A 19,172-nucleotide genomic window follows, 5' to 3' on the forward strand; every position below is an offset into this window, starting at 1 on the left:
CGTAGAGTGTAGGACCCTAATTTATTGGCAGAGCAGACAAGATTCTGTTTAACCACTAACCATTGGAAAGTCTGATTTATTAACTTACAAAATTTTATATCCATAGATCTAAGGGAAATTCTTCACCGCTCATTCCGATAAAACGTTTTAAGCTTTTGCAAAGTTTTGATTAGTCTTGCTACTTTGATGTACTCAAATGTTTGCCCCTTTTTCGGCTTGTTCATCGTGGGTTCCTACATTTGATGCTCTAGTTTTTAGCATGCATACTCGTTTTATGTGGTCGTACAGCTTAAAGTTATAATATGGCTATTTGAAGTATTCATCTATAATTTCGTCTACACAAGCCCGGCTGAGCTCCTTCCACATTGCATTAGTCAATGATATCCGGCAAGTTAAAAGACGAGAAACGTGCAAATGCCTACCAACTTGCAATGATTCACCGAGAGACGCCAATCCTGTAGCCAGAACCCAATCACATAGCTCCGCAGTCTCCCTGCTGTTGGTCCATGGTAGGATTTAAAATGTGATGTTTCATCAACCGATCATAGAACATCAGTACTCTCAAAACTTCTCTCCAAATTCATCATGGAGTCAAAGGTGATGACACGGACTTGGAGCACCACATAAACTGCCATGGATGTACTAACATGCCAAATGATGAAACCTCCCGACCCCTGCAGAAGTCAAATATATGAACTGTAACCTCCTCCAAGTGGCACTCTCGGCCTGAATACTGCATCTACCGATAGGCAAGGACAACACCTGAAACAAATGCTCTGCCATAAAACATATATACAACCAGTTAGACTGCAAAAAGACCATAGGCATCTTTATATAGACAAGGTAAAATGACCTTCGATCAATAAGGTTCCAAAATTTTCAAAACGTTATTCTTTCAGTCAAATTTTTAAAATTTCATCATATTATTCTGGCAGTCACATTATTATCCTCTTCATGGGGGCAAGTCTATATATAAAGGTCATAAGAAATTGGTTGCTTTGGCGACTGAAGCTCAAGTATACATAATCAAGGACTAAATAAAGATTATGAAAACATTGTACTTATAGTAGAATGAGAAAAGCCTAAACGCTCGTGCTATTAACTTATCATCCTCAGCTTGGTTATATATTAAATCATAAACGGACATACCGGTATGCTTAGTAGACCACCTTGAGAATTAACAAGTACAGGCAATGCTCTTCTTGCAGAAACTGGAATTGATTTCAAGGCCTGAATAGCTCTCTGTGCTGACAATTGCATATATCTGGAATATTGAGCCTTTTGCACTACACCGTGCTTATATATTGAAGCATTTGAATTATCCTGACATTCTTTCATTGCGTGGCTCTTAGATAGTTCTGCAAGAAACAACCAGTCTGCATCAACCATGTGCCTAATTGCAATAGTTTTCTCCTGATCAACCATGCAAAATTGACAGAGATGACCTTGATTGCTATTCCAGGAAAGCTGATTTTCTATAACATCTTTACAAAGTTTCCATGTAACTAAGAACCTGCTCATAAAGTGGCATGATTCGCCAGGATTTAATGTAATACTTGGAGCAGGCTTCATTTCACTCGGCTGGTCATCAAATTTAGCCACTGCCTTACTGCCAAATTTCTCGAGTTCTTCCTCTTGCAACAAGCAAATGCTTTTAAAGGTTGATTCACTTATAAGGTTCAGCCTCTTTGCTTCACTTAGGATAGCCATGGTAGATTTTGCATGCATAAAAGGTACAATAGAAGCATCTGGGACTGATTGATCAGAAAATGATTTTGCATCCATTATTATCTTATCAATCTCACTGGGCGCTGTTGATTGCTGTTCTTCACACGAGTACTTGTACGACAGCTCCACTCTAGTTGGCTGTGGTGAGTAAGCAGAAAAACTGATCAAGATTTTCATGCCCTTGGACCGTGGAGCAGGACAAATATAACAGCCAGCTGCAGTAAGGGAGGTCTGTTGGGGTTCCCAAAAAATATATATATAAATTATTGCAAATGATCTGAAAAACAATGGTGCACTTCCTAAAAACAGGATGTATCCTTTTCGTATAAAATAAGTTTGACAATCAATGGCAATATCACTACACAGCAATATCTGAAAAAACTAATGAAGAGGGAAATACAGCAGGACAAAAAGTTTTATTGGGAAAAAAAAAAGGAACTAACAAAACTAGACAAGTTGCAACCTTGATACAGAAAATTTATTGAAGATATCGTAATGGAAAAGACAAGAATTTATTTACATGAATGTCGCGCTTTACTGAATTGAGATATAAAAAGAACAGTTCCATTGGAATACTGAATACTAATAGGTAACATTTTGACATAGCTATTATTACCCAGATCACTTTAGCATAGTTTGTGCCTGCTCAGATGCCTGGGTCAACTGTTTGCTGATTCTCCATTGATACGAAGAGAAACTGCTTAAACAATACACTTCCACACATGAAGATGACCACATACGGCTTAAAGATGAAGTTTAGTATTGAAAGAAGGCATCATTAATGCATTGAGGCATTGTGGATCTACCACCTCTTATGTGAACTGAAGGCATATTACTGAAGATCATATTATCATAGTATTTTCAGATGTAGTTGTCAAGGTCACTAGCAAAAGGGGTAACTATTAAGTATCACGGCCATTTCTTTTTGAATCCAAAATCATTGCTTGAGCCCAATCTCGCATCAAATAGAATACAGCATGGTTTGCCAAACCAGCTGGTTCAGGATGTACCGAACTAAACTGATCAGGGACCAGCACAATTTAGGCTGTTAAAACAATTCAGAGATTGGTTCACTTAAACTACCCCTCCTCCAGCTATTATATTGCATTCACCCCCTTCTGGTAAGTCCCCCCCCCCCCTCCTCTCCCTCTCTCTCTCTCGATCGAGTTAGGGTCTCCCTTGCCCTCTCCCCCCCAACCCCCCATGCACCCAACCCCTCTTTTCTCCCGCTCTGGCTCTTCTTGTCTCGGTATGCTCCAAAATGGCATGGTATAGATCCATACTGTGCCAAACCAGTCGCCAACCAATATCCCTTTTGGTACCGGTTCAGCGAACTTTGGCATACATGTTCAATATAAGTGCATCCGCCAGTGCTAAACATAAACTATTACCAACAAGCTTAATACCATTATCAAGTACCCTAAGGAGGTAACTATTAACTATCATGGCCCTTTCTTTCTGAATGCAGAATCACTGATTAAGGCCAATTTGCATCACATAGAACATACAGGTTAAATAGAAGTGCATCCACTAGTGTTAAACATAAAGAACTATTACCGACAAGCTCAGTCCCATTCTTTTCTTTCCGAATGCAGAATCATTGCTTGAGGCCAATTTTGCATCAAATAGAACATACAGGTTTGATAGAAGTGCATCTGCTAGTGCTATAAACATAAAGAACTATTACCAACAAGCTCAGTCCCATTTACGTGCATGCTAGAACCAAAAAGGATGTCATATATGCAAGTACTTGCATGCATGTGTATGCCCCTATGATGGACTCTTCTGAGAAGATTGGCAACAGGATCCTACCAATAGAATTGTACTGAGAAATCCTCACTTTATGCTCTCCATGAAAATTAGTATAAACATCATAGAAATTCTAGCTGTCACAATCCTAGATGTACTTGAGACCTTCCTTCATAGGTTACACAGTGACACCACATTTCTACTAACCACTGTACTTGCAACTGTTGGTGATCACGACCAGCTAATTTTCTCTTCCCACATTTCGCTAGCCTGACCTCACCCTCCAACTAGCCACCCTCTTATCAAAATTGTGTCATCCCCTAACACCTCCATCTTCCCCTGTGAGCCAACCATCACCACCTCACCTCCATCCTCCTATGCTCCACATACCCCAATCTCCATATCTGCCTCCTTCCGCCTAGAGCAGATGAACAAGGATGAAAGGAAGAAAGGGGTAGAGCAGAGATGGATAGCCTCTGGGCAGCCTGGACAAAGTTGAGCGTGGGGACAAAACCCAGCTCAACCAGCTGGTGGATAGAGGAAGCAGAGTGAAGAACTGAAGGACAGTGGAACCCTAATCACCAAAATGTTGGGGCACTTTGTCACCTGTAGTGGATATTCCGAATGTGGTGTGCAAGATAATAGAAAGAAGAGGGCACAAACAAGCCTGCATGTGCTCATTGATACAATATATTCCCGCCACCCTCTCTGTTGACAGATGATTCACCAAAATGTTGCGGCACTGTCACCTGTAGTGGATATTCCGAATGTGGTGTGCAAGATAATAGAAAGAAGAGGACACAAATAAGCCTGTATGTGCTCATTGATACAATATATTCCCGCCACCCTCCCTGTTGACAGATGATTTGATCACTTGTGCAAGTGTTTTATGGATATCTGTTTTTACAAATTTAATTATTGATCAAAAGCAACATGAAGTAAGGTTAGTAATGTTGTTCACATAGACCTCTTATGCTATGAGACTACTGCATATCAGCATATCCACAAAGATCTCTAACTTATGAAAGATCAAATTTGCATTCTAAAATTCAACAGAAATTTGATACTGTTTTAAAACTTGTCAAACGGTCTTAGGCAATCATTTGTAAGAGAACATTCAGGATTCAAAATATGATACCAGAACAGTGAAGTGGAATGGACCTTGCACGGGATGTTGCGGATGTAGCCCAGTAGCAACTGTAAAATACTACCACGAATTGGCCTATTCCTTTGTGAGATGAACTGTTGTAGACAGTTATAGCATTGATATCAGAATGCTGGTGAACAAAATCATCTTGTGCATGGGACGAAAGATCATCTTGTGCAGGATGTGACAGCAAGCAAAAAATTAAAAGATAAATAATCAGTGTTACCTGCAAGATCAACGCTAGAAATTTCGACAAACAAAGATCCTCAACATCTGATGGATTGAGCTTCTCTAAATCAACTATAGCATACCCATGCTGTAAAAACAAAGTATTGCAAAAACATGTGAGGGGAACTTGCTCGGTTATAACGATCATAATGCACATCCAAGAGATTAGAGAATAGCGACAAAAAAGAATATACCATAGTAGCTCCTACACATACAGACGCAATATTTTGCCTATGATGTTATTAGTTTTTAATATGATGATTTTATATGCTCATAATTTTGTAGGTCACATTTTCATTGAATTAACCAAGATGCTCTCCTACTAGTACCAGTCATCTGTCTTTTATTATATATTAGTTCCCTTTCTAAAGAGACTTCAAAAAAGATGGTTGCGAAGAAAGAAACATCGAAGCCCATGAGCTTCCACCAACTTACTCTCCAAACAGAGCACAGCTTGTGCCCATACTGCATTGCTTTTTCCTCCATGTAATGCAGGGGCGATTGGAATAAAAAGGCAGCTGGTGATTTGAGTTGCAGAAGAAAACATATTATCATGGTCTCTGAAAAGATATCTATGTGAATGTCCTACAAACCTAGCCAACTTTTGGCTACTTCCAACAGGAGATGAATACTGAGCATGCCTGGCTAGGCCACATGCGGTTGTGCCTAGCCTGTGCTGTTCAACACCTGGCTGAAGCTCAGTCCAGCCTGTGCTTGGCACTAAGGGCTGAAACTGAACTTCTCTCAGATGATTTTGGCACAGTACGCCATCACGCAAACCCATCATATTAACCAACTAAAGAACTGACTAAATTCTCGACAAATCTTAGACTCTGAAAGAACAAGATCATAAAGAAAAAGAAATAAAAATAAAATATACCATACCAAACATACTATACCATACCGGTACCGAACCGATATGCAATCTCATAACATATTGCATACTGACATTATAATAGGATAACACCGGTATGGGGTCCGATACCAATATAGGGTCCAGTACCAAGACCGCGAAAGTTGCTTCTTTCCACCGCAATATTGGTTTCCACTGACATGGACGCCAAACAGGGAATTCAAGGATGCAAGCAAAAGATGAAAAGGGAAGAAAAAGGTGGGACTGCATTCGCTTTGTGGGCAGGACTGAACAAAGTGAAGAAAGCCAGGGCACATGACACAGACATGGAAGTGGGATACTAGAAAGAGTACTGCTAGTTCTTATTCTAGGGGAATGTAAAAAATGTTCACAGTTTACAAATAATTCTATCCTTAATCATTATTGCAAATTATCTTCAATCAAAATTGGATAATATAAAGAACTATATGTTTAGCAACACACTAAACAATAACCAACACCTAATACACATGTCATGCATAATATGGTCTGGGCTGAGCTCTCAGAATCAGAAAAGGGTTAAAGGTCCCACAAAACAAGTCTACCAAGTGAATCAGTCATTTACAAAAAAAGAACATACCAAACTGAAACATAAGATAGGATTCCTGACCAGGTAAGAATAAATTTTAAGGTTAAGGAAAATGGTTTCCATTTATATATTAATTACTAAATATTTGCTAGCTGCAAGGATACCAACCTCCATGATGGTAACAGAGTGCTGTATCATCTGACGGCAAATATTGTCAACATATGTACGTGTTAACCGGCAAGCAGAGATAAGTCCTTGCAGTTCTGATCTAAAGACACCTTAAAATAGGATTAAGAATGATTCTGTCAGCATACAAAAGCTGGATCAGAAATGCAGAGACGCTTACCGTTTAAATTAATCTGTAAGATTACTAGATATCCAAAAAGTAAAATTGGAAGCAGAATCAGCAAACGGGAGCAGTTAGCACACCATGCATAGAAAAAAGCATTAAACTAAGATGCATCTTCTGTTTAGGTTCTCTTGGTTGGGTGAAGGTGGATAAGAAAATTAATTTAAGTGGTTTGCCTTCAGTCATTTAGGTGTACAAAACCATAACATACACAAGCACAAGCATCCATGATGCCCGGTTACGAAAGTGCATTCCTTTCACAAAGAGAAAGGTGAAGAAATTATATTAGGTAATGTGAGTTCTCATGACTTTCATTGCATAAATGAGCCAAAAAAAACTATCCAATGAGAATGGATGCTAGTAATAAAGGCTTGTTTTCTTTTCATTATATGCCAAAAAGAAATACAATCAGATGAAAACAATCAACAGTTTACTTTGTGATAAGCTTTCACTACAATCTATGTGCCTTCATATGGGTGAAAGATGGAGTGACTGCAGAACAAGACTGAAAAAGCAAATAAGCTTTCTGATGCAATACTGAATCACCAAGAGACATACATATGACAATTTCATATTGTTTCATTTAAATATTGGATGGGACTACATTAACATGTATCCATATAAATTAAGGATTCAGGAAAACTAGCATAACCAAAAAAGAAATTTATAAAAAAATAAAAAGATAAACTTACTCATCCTTCGTTTGATAAAGAAAAAAACCGGCCCCTTCATAAATTCTTGGAAAAAATGGTAACTTAAAATGCATCTTTATACCCCCACCCCACCCACCGCCCTACGCCACCCCCCCCCCCCCCCACAAAAAAAAAAAAAAAAAGAACTCTCCAATTCAGTTGGATTTCAAATGTTTAGTCTACATGGAACAAGGACTGTAAAATTTATCCATAATTCTTTTTTAAGGCAAATGCACATTAGCTTATTCTTCAACTCCTACACATTGCAAAGAGCTTTTCAAGATCTGTAATGACAGCCTAGTTTTCCATAGCAAGTTAGGTACAAAGCCTTCTTTGAGATAACAGTGTTATCTAAACTTGCCATATGCCGGTGTGCCCAATTGACTCAGTTAATCAACAAAAAAAAATGAGAATCCCAACAGAAAAGATATTTGAGAAAGTAAGAGAATGATGTGGATGGGCAAACTGAAACTAATGAGACTAGTTTGATGCTTTGAGAAGGTTAAAAGAAGAACTACCAGAAAGAATAAATTCAGGCATCATTTCGCAGATGTATAGATCCAGCCATACTAGGTGATCTCTCTCCAAGATCATCAAGTACCAGCAACATTTTCTATTTTCAGCTGATTCTGGTGATGCACACAGAAAAAAGGTCCCCTATAACTCAAGCACAAAAGAAACATCTGATCTTTCAATCAGAAGAATGGCTCATCGACAATATTTTCCTGACTCGAAAATGTTTATTTTAATCTGCTCTCTCACCTGATGTCATAATGTTTTTTGGAAGCACACAAAGAAACGTCCTGGACACATATGTAAGTTCTCATACCGTAATAACTTGAAATGCATGGAAAATGCAAATAAAATGTCTAATGAGACAAAAACACCAATCTTCCAGGACACAATTAATGTATATATTGGTAATTTTAACATATCGAACACAAATCTTGAACTTCTTTTTAAAAGCTCACTTTTGTTGAACTCACTCAAATCTTGAACCTCTTTTTAAAAGCTAACTTTTGTTGAACTCACTTTTAGTGCTCCGCACTTTTAATCAGCTACACAAGCCATTAATTTCCAAGCACGAGACAAAGCCAGGAAGATCAGTCCATCAAGTGGAATCATGTAGTCCAGTAGACAACAAGGAAAATCAAGGAAAAAGTAGAAAATAAGAAGTGTACATCAGAAACATCTCAATAAAGTGGTTAAATTTAACAAAAATTGAAAAAGAAACAGATAAATCAGAAGATCATTTCCATAATTTGCCACAGATTGAAGTGCAATATTTACACTAAATCGATATAGTATTCAGAATGGAACTTTTACAATATAAAATAGATTTTTATTAAAAAAAAAACACATGGAGATCCCCAATTGCAAAAAGCTTGAAACTGTGAACTAGTGAAGATTCTGCTACAAAAATGTGTACAGTTTATAAGGAATCAGTTATTGATCTAAAATCATATAGGTTATGTAGCGAAACTACCACATTCGTAATAACTAGGCTAAGCTGATTATTTATCAGCTCACATGTTATATCTCAGACCTCAAACCAGTATCCAGGGACGGGCAACATGGATCAACCTAGCCTGGTTATCAGAAAGCATGAAGTCATTCATCATAGAATGCCACCTAAATAGTTTCATGTGGTAAAGCCTAAAAAAAGTGATCAATCAGCGAACAAGAAATAACACATTGAAAAGGGTGGAGGCTGCATGATATCCAGATTTGGTACAATTGCAGGTTTACAAGCAGAAGTATCATAACCATAGTTTCCAAATAAGCCTTCTTCCAACCATTTGATATTGGCAATATGGATTACGTCACCAATAATTTCTTATACGAGCTACATTACCAATGATGGTGCTTAAACAGAAGTGGCCTAGCTAGGCTTTTGTTTAAAAGATCATAACTACAGTGTGCATGTATGTACATTTAACAATGAAATAGGGAACTACAAAATTTCCATTATAAACTTGACACTTCCCAAATTGACCTAGCTTCAAGTGAGAAAGTAGAAATTTTCTATATGAAGCACCACCTTCTAAGTTAGTTTGCTAATAGGTAGAGAACATTTAAACGAAAAGTAAACTATGAATTAGCTCTACCATACCATACTGATAAGATATTGGTATGGTGCCGAGATCCAGTTCTATACATAAGTCGAACCGATCCGAATTGAGTGGAGTTGTCTTATACCACCCGAAAATGATGTGTAGCATACTGTAGCAACTTAAAATCTACAATCTCGGAACCGAGTACCATATTGGTACCTTACCAATGCAGTATGGTATGCACCCCATACCAAAGCAACCCTCCTACCATTTCTCACTTTTTTTATCTCGATATGCTTCAGTACACATTGGTACACACCTTGATATGCTTTAATACGAGGCAGTACAAGATGGTACAAGGGCTATACCAATCCAAACTTGAGTTTCGTACATGTTCCCACCCAGTACAGTACTATACACCCCATGCCAGGTGGTACAGCAATCCATGTGCCAACCTGTACCAATTTCAAAGGGTACCATCATGAAAAGTAAGAAAAGGAGATTGAGAGCTTTCTTGATTTGAGGTGCGTAACTATATGTTATACCACACCGAATTGGTAACGTAACAATACAATACCCAGTGCCAAGATTGCAGACCTGGCTAAAAAAACTTAAAGAAAATGACACAAGGTGAATGTCCCTGATAAGGCTGACATGCTCTCTTAACCATTAAAACAAAATTGTAACTCATACTATTGCTCTATCTAAAGCACAGACTACTTTTCAACCTTAAACTTTTATAGCTAGATGCTACTTTAAAAAAATTGTGCATTAGACCACATGTAATGGGTGCATGTCGATAATGCGGTTTGTTCTTGGTGCATCTATAAAAGAAAAATTAAGCAGCCTTAACATGAAACCTAATATGTCAAGCACTAACTAAAGTGCTCGTCAAATCCAAATGACTCCTTTGAGATATATGATACATATTTAGGAGAGGTATTGGAGAATAAAAACACAAGAGAGCAAAGGGGGGGGGGGGGGGAATGGATTGGATGATTTGTCTTTTACATGGTGCTGCCATGACCTCTACATCTTCCCAATTATAATTCTTTTCTCTACTCAGTAAAAGCCTTGCCATGATAAAATATACCGAATATAACTCCTAAAACTAGATGATGTTCACTATTACCACAGAAGAAATAGATAGGCTCGAATTAGAGAGTGGATTTGCGGAGATCTTGGAGTGAAGCCTTCATGCTGTTAGAAAACTAAGCAGGCTCTTCAAGAGAAAATTATCATATGTTTAGGAGGCAAAAATCAACCAAAATTCCCCTGATACGATATCCCAATTTTTGGAGAACTCCAGGATATTAGAGGAAGCAATTGCCCAATCTTGCTTCCATGTGATCGGGCCTGCCCACACCCCCCCCCCTGGCGAAAGAATACAAACACACACACACATAAAACACCCAGTGGCTCCACCATTGCTCAGTAGCAACACCCTCACACTATCACTCATAAGTCCCAATATCTTTTATCGAGGTTGCTGTAAACTAGCCTTCTAATATTTCCTGTCAGGTACTAGTCCAGCAATGCCACCGTAAACTTAGGTTATAACATCATATAGAAACTTACATGATAGCAGACTTCTTAAGCGGGCTCGTATTCGGTTCCGAGCAAACAACAGACTTTGGTTTGTCGGATCTTCCACCCACTCTTGATTACTTCCTTGACATATCTGTAGATAATGATAATCCTCTCAGGTAATTAGTATCCAAAAAAGATTGCAAACTTCGAGGGAAAAAAATCTAAGCAGATCATTTCATTCAAAGAAACCTCAAAATGATCCAAAACACATGTTTTTGTTTTGACTTCATGCACGGATAAAAACACTAGATCCTTCATCAGCGGATATAGAATCTCACTCTAAATGCTTCATGTCATGTGTAGAAAAAAAACGTGAAAATATTTCCCACTTGTTTCCAAGGATAAACTGAAAAGCATTTTAACATTTAAAACAGAATCAACAGCATAAATTTTCTAGATTATACATGTAAATACCATTGAAAGAAAATTTTGACAAACAAAAAAAAAAGGAAATTTGCCTGCCTCACTTGTTCTCCAGCAGCCCAAAAAAACCTAATATGAATCACTAGCAACAAAATTTATCAACCTAAATTGTGATGCTGCATGTACGTTTTCTGGTTCCTTGCAATAAGCTTGTTCATATATAAGCCTACAAGTCAAAGCAACTCATCTATAATAACAAGAAAAAAGCAGGCAACATAACAACATATAGATCTTGACAAAACAGGAAACATGTTGCCTGCAGAAAGCATTGTTCATCTGATGTTCCTCTTTCAGAATAAATGAATTTTCTAAAATTAAGAAAAAGAATATACCCTTGCAACTTTAAGGTAGAGAAATACAACTGCCCAGATAGAGGCTTTCATAATTCCACTTTTACCAGTTGAATCCAGGGACACAGAGTACTTATAGGTATTCTTAAAAAATTCATGTAGTTGGCTGAAAATTTATGCATAGGCATGTTCAACTATAAACTAATAAAACTTTTCTGGCTAAAAAAAGTATATGTGATCCATGTGATGTCCAAGATATTAAAATTTAGAAATATGCTAATGAGTTCAATGTTTGATGTCTTCATACATGAAGGTTTCATATTAGTAGACTATAATATAGTAGACCAAACACAGAAAAAAAATTCTGCAATGCTTCAGAAGAATAGATACACTCACTTTATACATGTCATCTTTTGAGAATTCAAGCATTGGCCGCACAAGCAGAATGCCATCACCGTCTGAATTTTCTCCAAAGCATTTTATTTGTGTAGCAAATAATTGTGAAACAAATGCCATACCAGCAAGTCCAAGGACTCCACTATTGCGAGATAGCCTTAGAATTAAGAGCTCAGCCTGCTTTAATAGGAGTGTCATTGTTACAAACTTGCCATACACAAAAATCCAATAAAAGTACACCTTCATTAGCAATAATGAGTATTGTGCAATTCAATATTGAACATCACAACAGACAGCTGATTACGTAAAAGAGCACGAAAACTCAAACAGGAAGAAGAACTTCATAATTATAATATGGAAATATTTTTTTCTGAATTTCTGAACGGAAGAGCTGCAAAGGAATATACCGAGAGAGATTGACAGAAGAATACAGAATCGAGCACAAAATATAAGCCAGCTAAAAGGTTACAGCTAAGCATAGACTGACTTAAAGTAACCATATGCCAAATTTAGATAAACTTTGAATCCTGCAGCCCTCATAATTGAAGAGGGAAGCTTCCAGATAAATTTAAGTGAAAATACAGCAATTTCCACACCAAAAAATAAGAAAAAAGGAAGAAAATTCCTACTCGTGAAGCTAAACACTCCTAAGTCAAGACAGTCTTTAATGAAGTAACATTTAAAATACAAATCGAGCCCTTCGCTAGGAAATAAAATACTAAAATGAATACAGAAAATTAATCAAAAATGATCATTACTTTTAGTTTTCCCTTTGTTATTAAATAAAATTCACTTCCAACTGGATGTCCTCCAGGTCTTCTACATCTTTATTGAGAAGACTCGGAATAAAGATTAAATTTCAAAAGAGCCCTCTTTGTTCATTGCATCACAACTTTATGTTAGATTAGTGAATTTCATTTCATTTAGGAAGTTTTTCTTTTCAACTAAAACAAGCCAAAACCAGAACACTTATTTTTGCTACTGCAGACCGTGAGAAATCAAAATAGCAGAAAAGATAGGAGTAGAACATGAAATGTTACTTATATCTCATCAAGTATTATCCAATCTGTATATAGATGTTTTTCATTTAGTGAAAAGACAGATATGTAAAATACAAGCAAAAACAGGTTTAATAACAATAGAAAGAACACAGATGCACACACATAAATTATATACATATACAGGTGAACGATTTGTATGTGTATACGTAGGTATCTCTGTATAGAATGCATGTGTACATCCATATAATGCACAACACACAGCAATGGAAAGATATTACTTACGATGATAAATTAACTAAATATATGGAGGTCATCAGATTGTATACCGAACCACAGTTTACATGGTTTATTCAAAAGACATGGTTCTGAAAAATTGGTCTAGTTTCATCAAAAACTTACAAATGCAGGGCCAGAATAGGTATGCACTTTATCAGCATTCTGTTATGGTCTGGTAACATAAAAACCTATAATACATTGGGCAAAACATATTACTTTGTGCAGATCCTAAAACATTATCCTATGCAAGCCATCTTTTTTTATGTAGGCACTCTTTGACGTCAATCCAACTAAACAAGGTTTTAAATCCCGTGGGACGGAGGCGTCCTGGTTTCTCCATGGAATGGAAGACCCCACTCACCCATCCCATCTTGGCAGTGCATCCCGGTAAATATCCCTTCTTTTCTTTCCTTCTTTTCTTTCTTTTTCTTCTACCTTTCTTTCTTTCCTTTCATGTTTCTTTCTTTTTTGATCCCTTTCTTTCTTTTTTTTTACTTTTTCTTCTTCTCTATTTTCTTTCTTTCTTCTTTCCTTCATTTCTTTTCTTCTCCTTTCTTTTCTTTCTTTTGTTTTTCTTCATCTTTCCTTCCTTTCACTTTTTTTTTTTCTTCATCTTTCCTTCTTTCTTCTTTCCCCACATGGATGGTTTTCATACTCGCAACCCCATCCTGGTACCACTTTTTCATAGGAACAGGACGGGATGGTTGGGACACCCCCCGTCCCGCCAGGATGTAAAACCTTACAAATAAAAATAATAAAAATGCTTTTGAAGCAAAATAGTATGAAAAATCTGAGATACGCAAGGTTTTGAGAACTGCAAGGCTAAATCCAACAATAAGAGTTTTACTCCATATCATATGAGGTAAGGACTAAAAAAAGAAATAGAACACCGCTAGTTTTGGGTCATTCAAGGAGGTTTTAGCTTAACATCTATAGTTGAAAAATGGAACGAGGTATAGACCTCGAACACTTTAAAATAGAGATCATTTGTTGTAAACCCTTTGATAATAATGACTTGAGAAATTCAACAAGGCATGTAAGTAAGACACAAATCGAGGAGGAGACAGTCACATGCAATCTAATGGACTCAAGGAATTCTTCTGATGCTGCAATTTTTGAGCCCCACTAATGAAATGATGGCAGATTGTTGGTTCTGCCCAATTATTTCCATTTACACATTCACCATACCACAATACAGCTCACAAAAATCAATAAGCAAACCATGGAAGACAAGATTAATCTTATAATGCAGCATTTCAAACAAGAACGTATGCACTGTTTTCAGATGACATGAGATAATTTTAAATTCTTATAATGAACAGGTCCAAGTGATGAATTACCATAGCACTAGTTAACATGAAAAACAGGTCAAGGAAGTGAGTAGATTAATACATAATGTCAATATTAGATAAACCAATGACAAACCACAGACAATGCGCACACAAATGTACAGTCCTGTATAAAAATATACTCAAACCTGGTCATCTGCATGGTGGGCGACAAGTAAGATTCCTATTTGTTGCTTAATGCAGACACCCTGAAAAATTTGATACCTGAAATTAATAACCCATAAGAGTTAACAAACTCCATAGATAAATCACCAGAAATCTTTTGGTCTGTACCTGGGCCAAAATTCAGAAGAATCATATGGAAAGTAGTGGAATAAAAGAATTGCATGCACCAAATAAGAGGCAACAGTTTCATCCTTAATGATCATGTCAGTATTATGAAAGTAAAATGTTGTTGAAACAAGTTATAGAACTTATGGAAGGTCTTAACACCTTAGCCAGTCGAGGGGATGATAGCCTCAACGAGACTCGCACCTTTTAAAATAGACTTCCATGCTGGAAAAGTAATATATTTTGGCATCTTAACACAATAACTGTTAAGTTGTAAAACTGACAAACACAGATCCATGTTCACAAGAAAGACAATGAAACAACAAGCATGAGATGCATGCATATGCACAGCAGTGTAATGTCAAGTAGGACAGGATGGACAGAGTTTATCAACCAAAAACAAGGGGAACAAAAAGGTGCCACAAAGTGTTTTACACCTGCAAATGATGAACTGCAGGTAGCATCAAGATTGCTAGTTAAATCAAACAATGAAATATGGGAATTCAAGTGCATTTGACTTCTTTATTTTGAATAACAAAGGGAAATAATTGAAACACTAGAGCTGTCTCACCTTTCTCTCTTTCTCTTTATGAAGGAACAAGGCATGCACCAGTTCATCAAGCAGCCTTATCACACAATTATTACTATAGAGGAGCGATTGGAGGCAACTGATGAGTCTTCTAGAACTAGAATATACTTTTATGTGAATCTACCACAGGCTTGATTTTCTGGTATTTAACAAGATGACAAGAATTTTGAAGTGTAGACTCAAGTCAGATGTTTTGGTTTTCCAATAATAAACCAAATAACTTATTTTTTAAAGAAAAAGGTAAAGAAATGTGCTCTTAATCTCTTACGCTTGATCCTAGCAAGCACGATCAATCACTTGCTTTCCCATTTGCCAGGTTTGTAACTATAGTATATCTTCTGTCAATTAATGAATATGCCCATGTAGCTCATGGACACTTTCTACCTGCTGATGGTCATTTTATTTGTCTAGAATTATTTGGTTTGGAGCACCATATGGACATTAAAAGAAATGTATCACCGCATCCAAACAAGGTTATCATCCAGTAACAATTAACCAACTGTGTGATGTGGTGGATACATTTGGATGACAAATGGTTAGAGGGATCAGTTTTCCACCTATTGTCTATATCTCCCTATGTCATCTAGAAGTGGTCCTTATCTATTATCTAGAGCATGGTCAATTCAAATATTCATAGTCTTGGTTCCAAATGCTCCAACTTGGAAAAATGATCAATAAAATATTTCCTTTGCCATTATCTATAGACATACTAGTTCCACTACAAGTGATTGCTATATTTTATAATAAACATATGAGCAGCATATTTGGCTTCCTAGTGCCTATAGAATCCCAAAGTTGTCATTCCCAAACATTACTAGATTAATATGTCCACAAAAACCATATTGAATACACATGAAATTAATCAGGTGACCTCATCGAATACAAGCTAGGCTACGATTTTCCTTCAAGCCCCTCCGCTTGCAACAACAACAACAACAAAACACTCTGACTTCTTTCTCCATACAGTCTTCATTAGTAAATTTTCTATGTAATGCTTTCCTGATTAAAACTTGGAATAACATCAACTATGGTCTTAAATAGGAATACTTGGAAAATGAGGATCATAAAGCCCGCCCCAATAGTTAGGACAAGGCTAGATGGTCATGGTTATGGTTATCTTACCAAGTATAATTTGCCAGAAGTATTCTCAAATGTAAACCTAGACATGCCCTATAATCGTCATGATAGTTTTTAATCTTTCTACATCAACACATTCAACAGGTCAGTGCATTTAGTCATCATTATAATTGTCATTATTACAACAATGGCTGGAAGTTAATTATTCATGTTACATGAACTCACCGTTCAGTTAAAGAGGAGAGAAAATCAGTTAAATATTTATGCACCTATTTAGATGGTGTAGCGCATCCATACTGTTGTAAAATAACAAGTGTTGTCGTATTGTTTTATTACTTCGATAACTCCTGATAAATGCCAGAGTATCTTGAAATAAGATTACATGGTTCTTCAAGAACATACCCACCAACTCCATTTTTCCTCTGTAATATAGTTGTGATCAGTTTCTCTAAGAAGTTAGTCTTAGGACAAGACTAATTAGAGTTGAACATATGCCCTCCTAGTAGGTGAGGTGAAAGCTTAAACCAGTACTCTAGAAAGGCTTCCCAAGACTCAAATAACTTCCCTGGACAGCTTGAATTGTCAGAATAACCATCGGCCTATAAGGAACCGAAAGGCCACCAGTATAAGCCATAATACTGGCTTTCAATTAAGTCACGGCTCTCAAATTGAGGGGACCTTCGAGACTGAGCTAGTTTTCTAGTAGACAACACCAAGGACATGTTGCATGCATTATATCTAATTTTATCTCTACATGAACTTAATCATGCATTGATTAAATTGAGGATGCTCAAAATACAGTTATGAATCATAAATATTTTGGTGATACAATGAATGAAAGCAAGTATTTTTTCCAAGTTATACAAATAAAGTGGAACAAGCATTACTGAACTCCTATGCAGTAAGTTCACGAAATTAGATGCAACAAACTTTTGACAACATAAGATGAGGATCCAATTACCCAAACGCACCTCATCTCCCGAGCAGCCTCTTGCAAATGACCTTTCTTAGGCCTACCATCCCGCCAATCACAACATGCAATCTCACATTTAATTCCTGGAATGACAATCCTAAACCATCTCAAAGACAAACTCATTAACAAGAATGTAGCCCAAGATTCGAGAATGGATAAGAAGGCAAGTAGAAATTACCTATCTTATTCACTCTGTCTCGAACCTGAGTCGCCTCCTCTGTACTCTCCGGCCGCAATCTATGGTCCACTATAATTCCCAGAAGCCCGTCTGTGAAGCCCAACGTTTCATTCTTGCCAAAACGACCGTCAGATTTCCATTCGGCCATCAAGACACACAGCGCCATGCTGTCAGGTCCGCCGGAGACTCCCAAAGCTTGGAAAAACGTCGAAAAAATTCATTAAAACTTCATGGGACCGAGATTAGGGCAAAAGGATAGAGAAAAGGATGAATAGGAGAAGGCCGGGTTACCTATTCGATGGTGGGGTTTGATGCCGGCCATGGCCATTCTCCTGGCGAAAACCTCTCGGTATCTCGCCGTGTCCAGCGGAGCGGAGCTGTGGCAGAAGAAGCGGCGGAGAGGGAGGTGAGGAGAGGTTCGGAGAGAAGAGAGCATCGCTGAACGGAAAGACGAACAAGGGTTTCTTGATCCCGGGTTTCTTGGACGATGGAGAGCCCTTGGAAAACCTTGGGAAGTGGCGCTTCGATAGCTTTTCTTGGTTCTGCTACGGAGGTGATAAGAACTTAAACAGAAGCTCGGACGGCCTCTACGGTCTCCTGGTATTTTTCGAACCAGCGAGGGACTGCGTGCCAAGATCGCAACTTTGTGACCGTCCAATTTTGCAACTTAAAATTTGGTATTCTCCGCATACAAACGTGAAACGGGGACCTAAATATAATTACAGAACAGGCAACGAGCTTATTGTGATGGTTTGGGCTGCATCTTTGACACGGAAAAACGATTAACCTTCTTGCGTGCGAAGAACCGTTGGATTACCCACCACACATGGCAAAGCAGAGACTTCATCCACACGCACAGATCTCAAAGTAAATATTGGGTGATCAGATGGTGAATTCATGCAAAGGAAGGTGACTGCTTCTTTAATACCAAAGATACAACCCAGTCCCGACCGTAATGCTGTCAATGTGAGTTTGCCTAAAAGACTGGAGACAACTTAGGGTAGGAACGCAGAAGCACAAAAGATAAAACCATCATTAAGCCTCTAATAAGATTATGAATTATATTGCTGAAATTAGTAATAACATCCACGAATGTATTGAAAACTCAAGCAACTGGTGGATTTATAGCTGATGTTGAAGATTACGAATTAATTTATTATAGAATAAAATTATTTATAGAGTTCTTCTAATTTTATCAGAGTACATACGAGGACATATATAAATTGTATCTTTTTTTTCCTTTCAAATTTGACCATTTTAAAAAAAATATTTAATAACTATTAATTTTTTATTTTACTAGTGATATATTGAAAAAATAAATTATTTATCATTTTTATGTGAGAATTGGGGAAATAAATAAAAAAATGATCGAAAATTTTATATTGTTCCCTT

At 37.2% G+C, this 19,172-nt stretch overlaps 1 protein-coding gene across 9 annotated transcripts; it reads right to left on the minus strand.

The window, feature by feature from the left end:
• Window positions 1-283: 283 nt before the first annotated feature.
• LOC105040815 (uncharacterized) lies at window positions 284-18,393 on the minus strand. Of its 9 annotated transcripts, XM_073254470.1 has the most exons (12): window positions 18,072-18,393; window positions 17,781-17,975; window positions 17,601-17,685; window positions 14,822-14,897; window positions 12,068-12,247; window positions 10,947-11,049; window positions 6,442-6,551; window positions 4,851-4,940; window positions 4,639-4,719; window positions 1,446-1,959; window positions 1,150-1,358; window positions 284-762 (listed from the first exon to the last, which is right to left on the minus strand). In XM_073254470.1, the coding sequence occupies exons 1-12, from the start codon at window positions 18,214-18,216 to the stop codon at window positions 643-645; spliced, it is 1,908 nt and encodes a 635-aa protein (XP_073110571.1). In that variant the 5' UTR covers window positions 18,217-18,393; the 3' UTR covers window positions 284-642. The 9 variants fall into 9 exon arrangements, with proteins under 9 accessions (XP_073110571.1, XP_073110569.1, XP_073110572.1 ...); XM_073254468.1 differs by having other exon boundaries at window positions 1,150-1,959; window positions 14,822-14,881; window positions 17,591-17,685; window positions 18,072-18,392; XM_073254471.1 differs by having other exon boundaries at window positions 1,150-1,866; window positions 18,072-18,391.
• Window positions 18,394-19,172: the final 779 nt, after the last annotated feature.

The sequence above is a fragment of the Elaeis guineensis genome, chromosome 3 (assembly GCF_000442705.2).
Source record: "Elaeis guineensis isolate ETL-2024a chromosome 3, EG11, whole genome shotgun sequence".
Lineage (NCBI taxonomy): Eukaryota > Viridiplantae > Streptophyta > Magnoliopsida > Arecales > Arecaceae > Elaeis > Elaeis guineensis.

Coding starts and splice junctions, on each gene's coding strand:
- LOC105040815 (XM_073254467.1), bottom strand. CDS start 18,216: ATGCTCTCTTCTCTCCGAACCTCTCCTCACCTCCCTCTCCGCCGCTTC. Junction 14,898..17,600: donor GAGGCTGCTCGGGAGATGAG/GTGCGTTTGGGT, acceptor TATTAATTTCAG/GTATCAAATTTTTCAGGGTG. Junction 4,720..4,850: donor TTCTAGCGTTGATCTTGCAG/GTAACACTGATT, acceptor TGTCTACAACAG/TTCATCTCACAAAGGAATAG.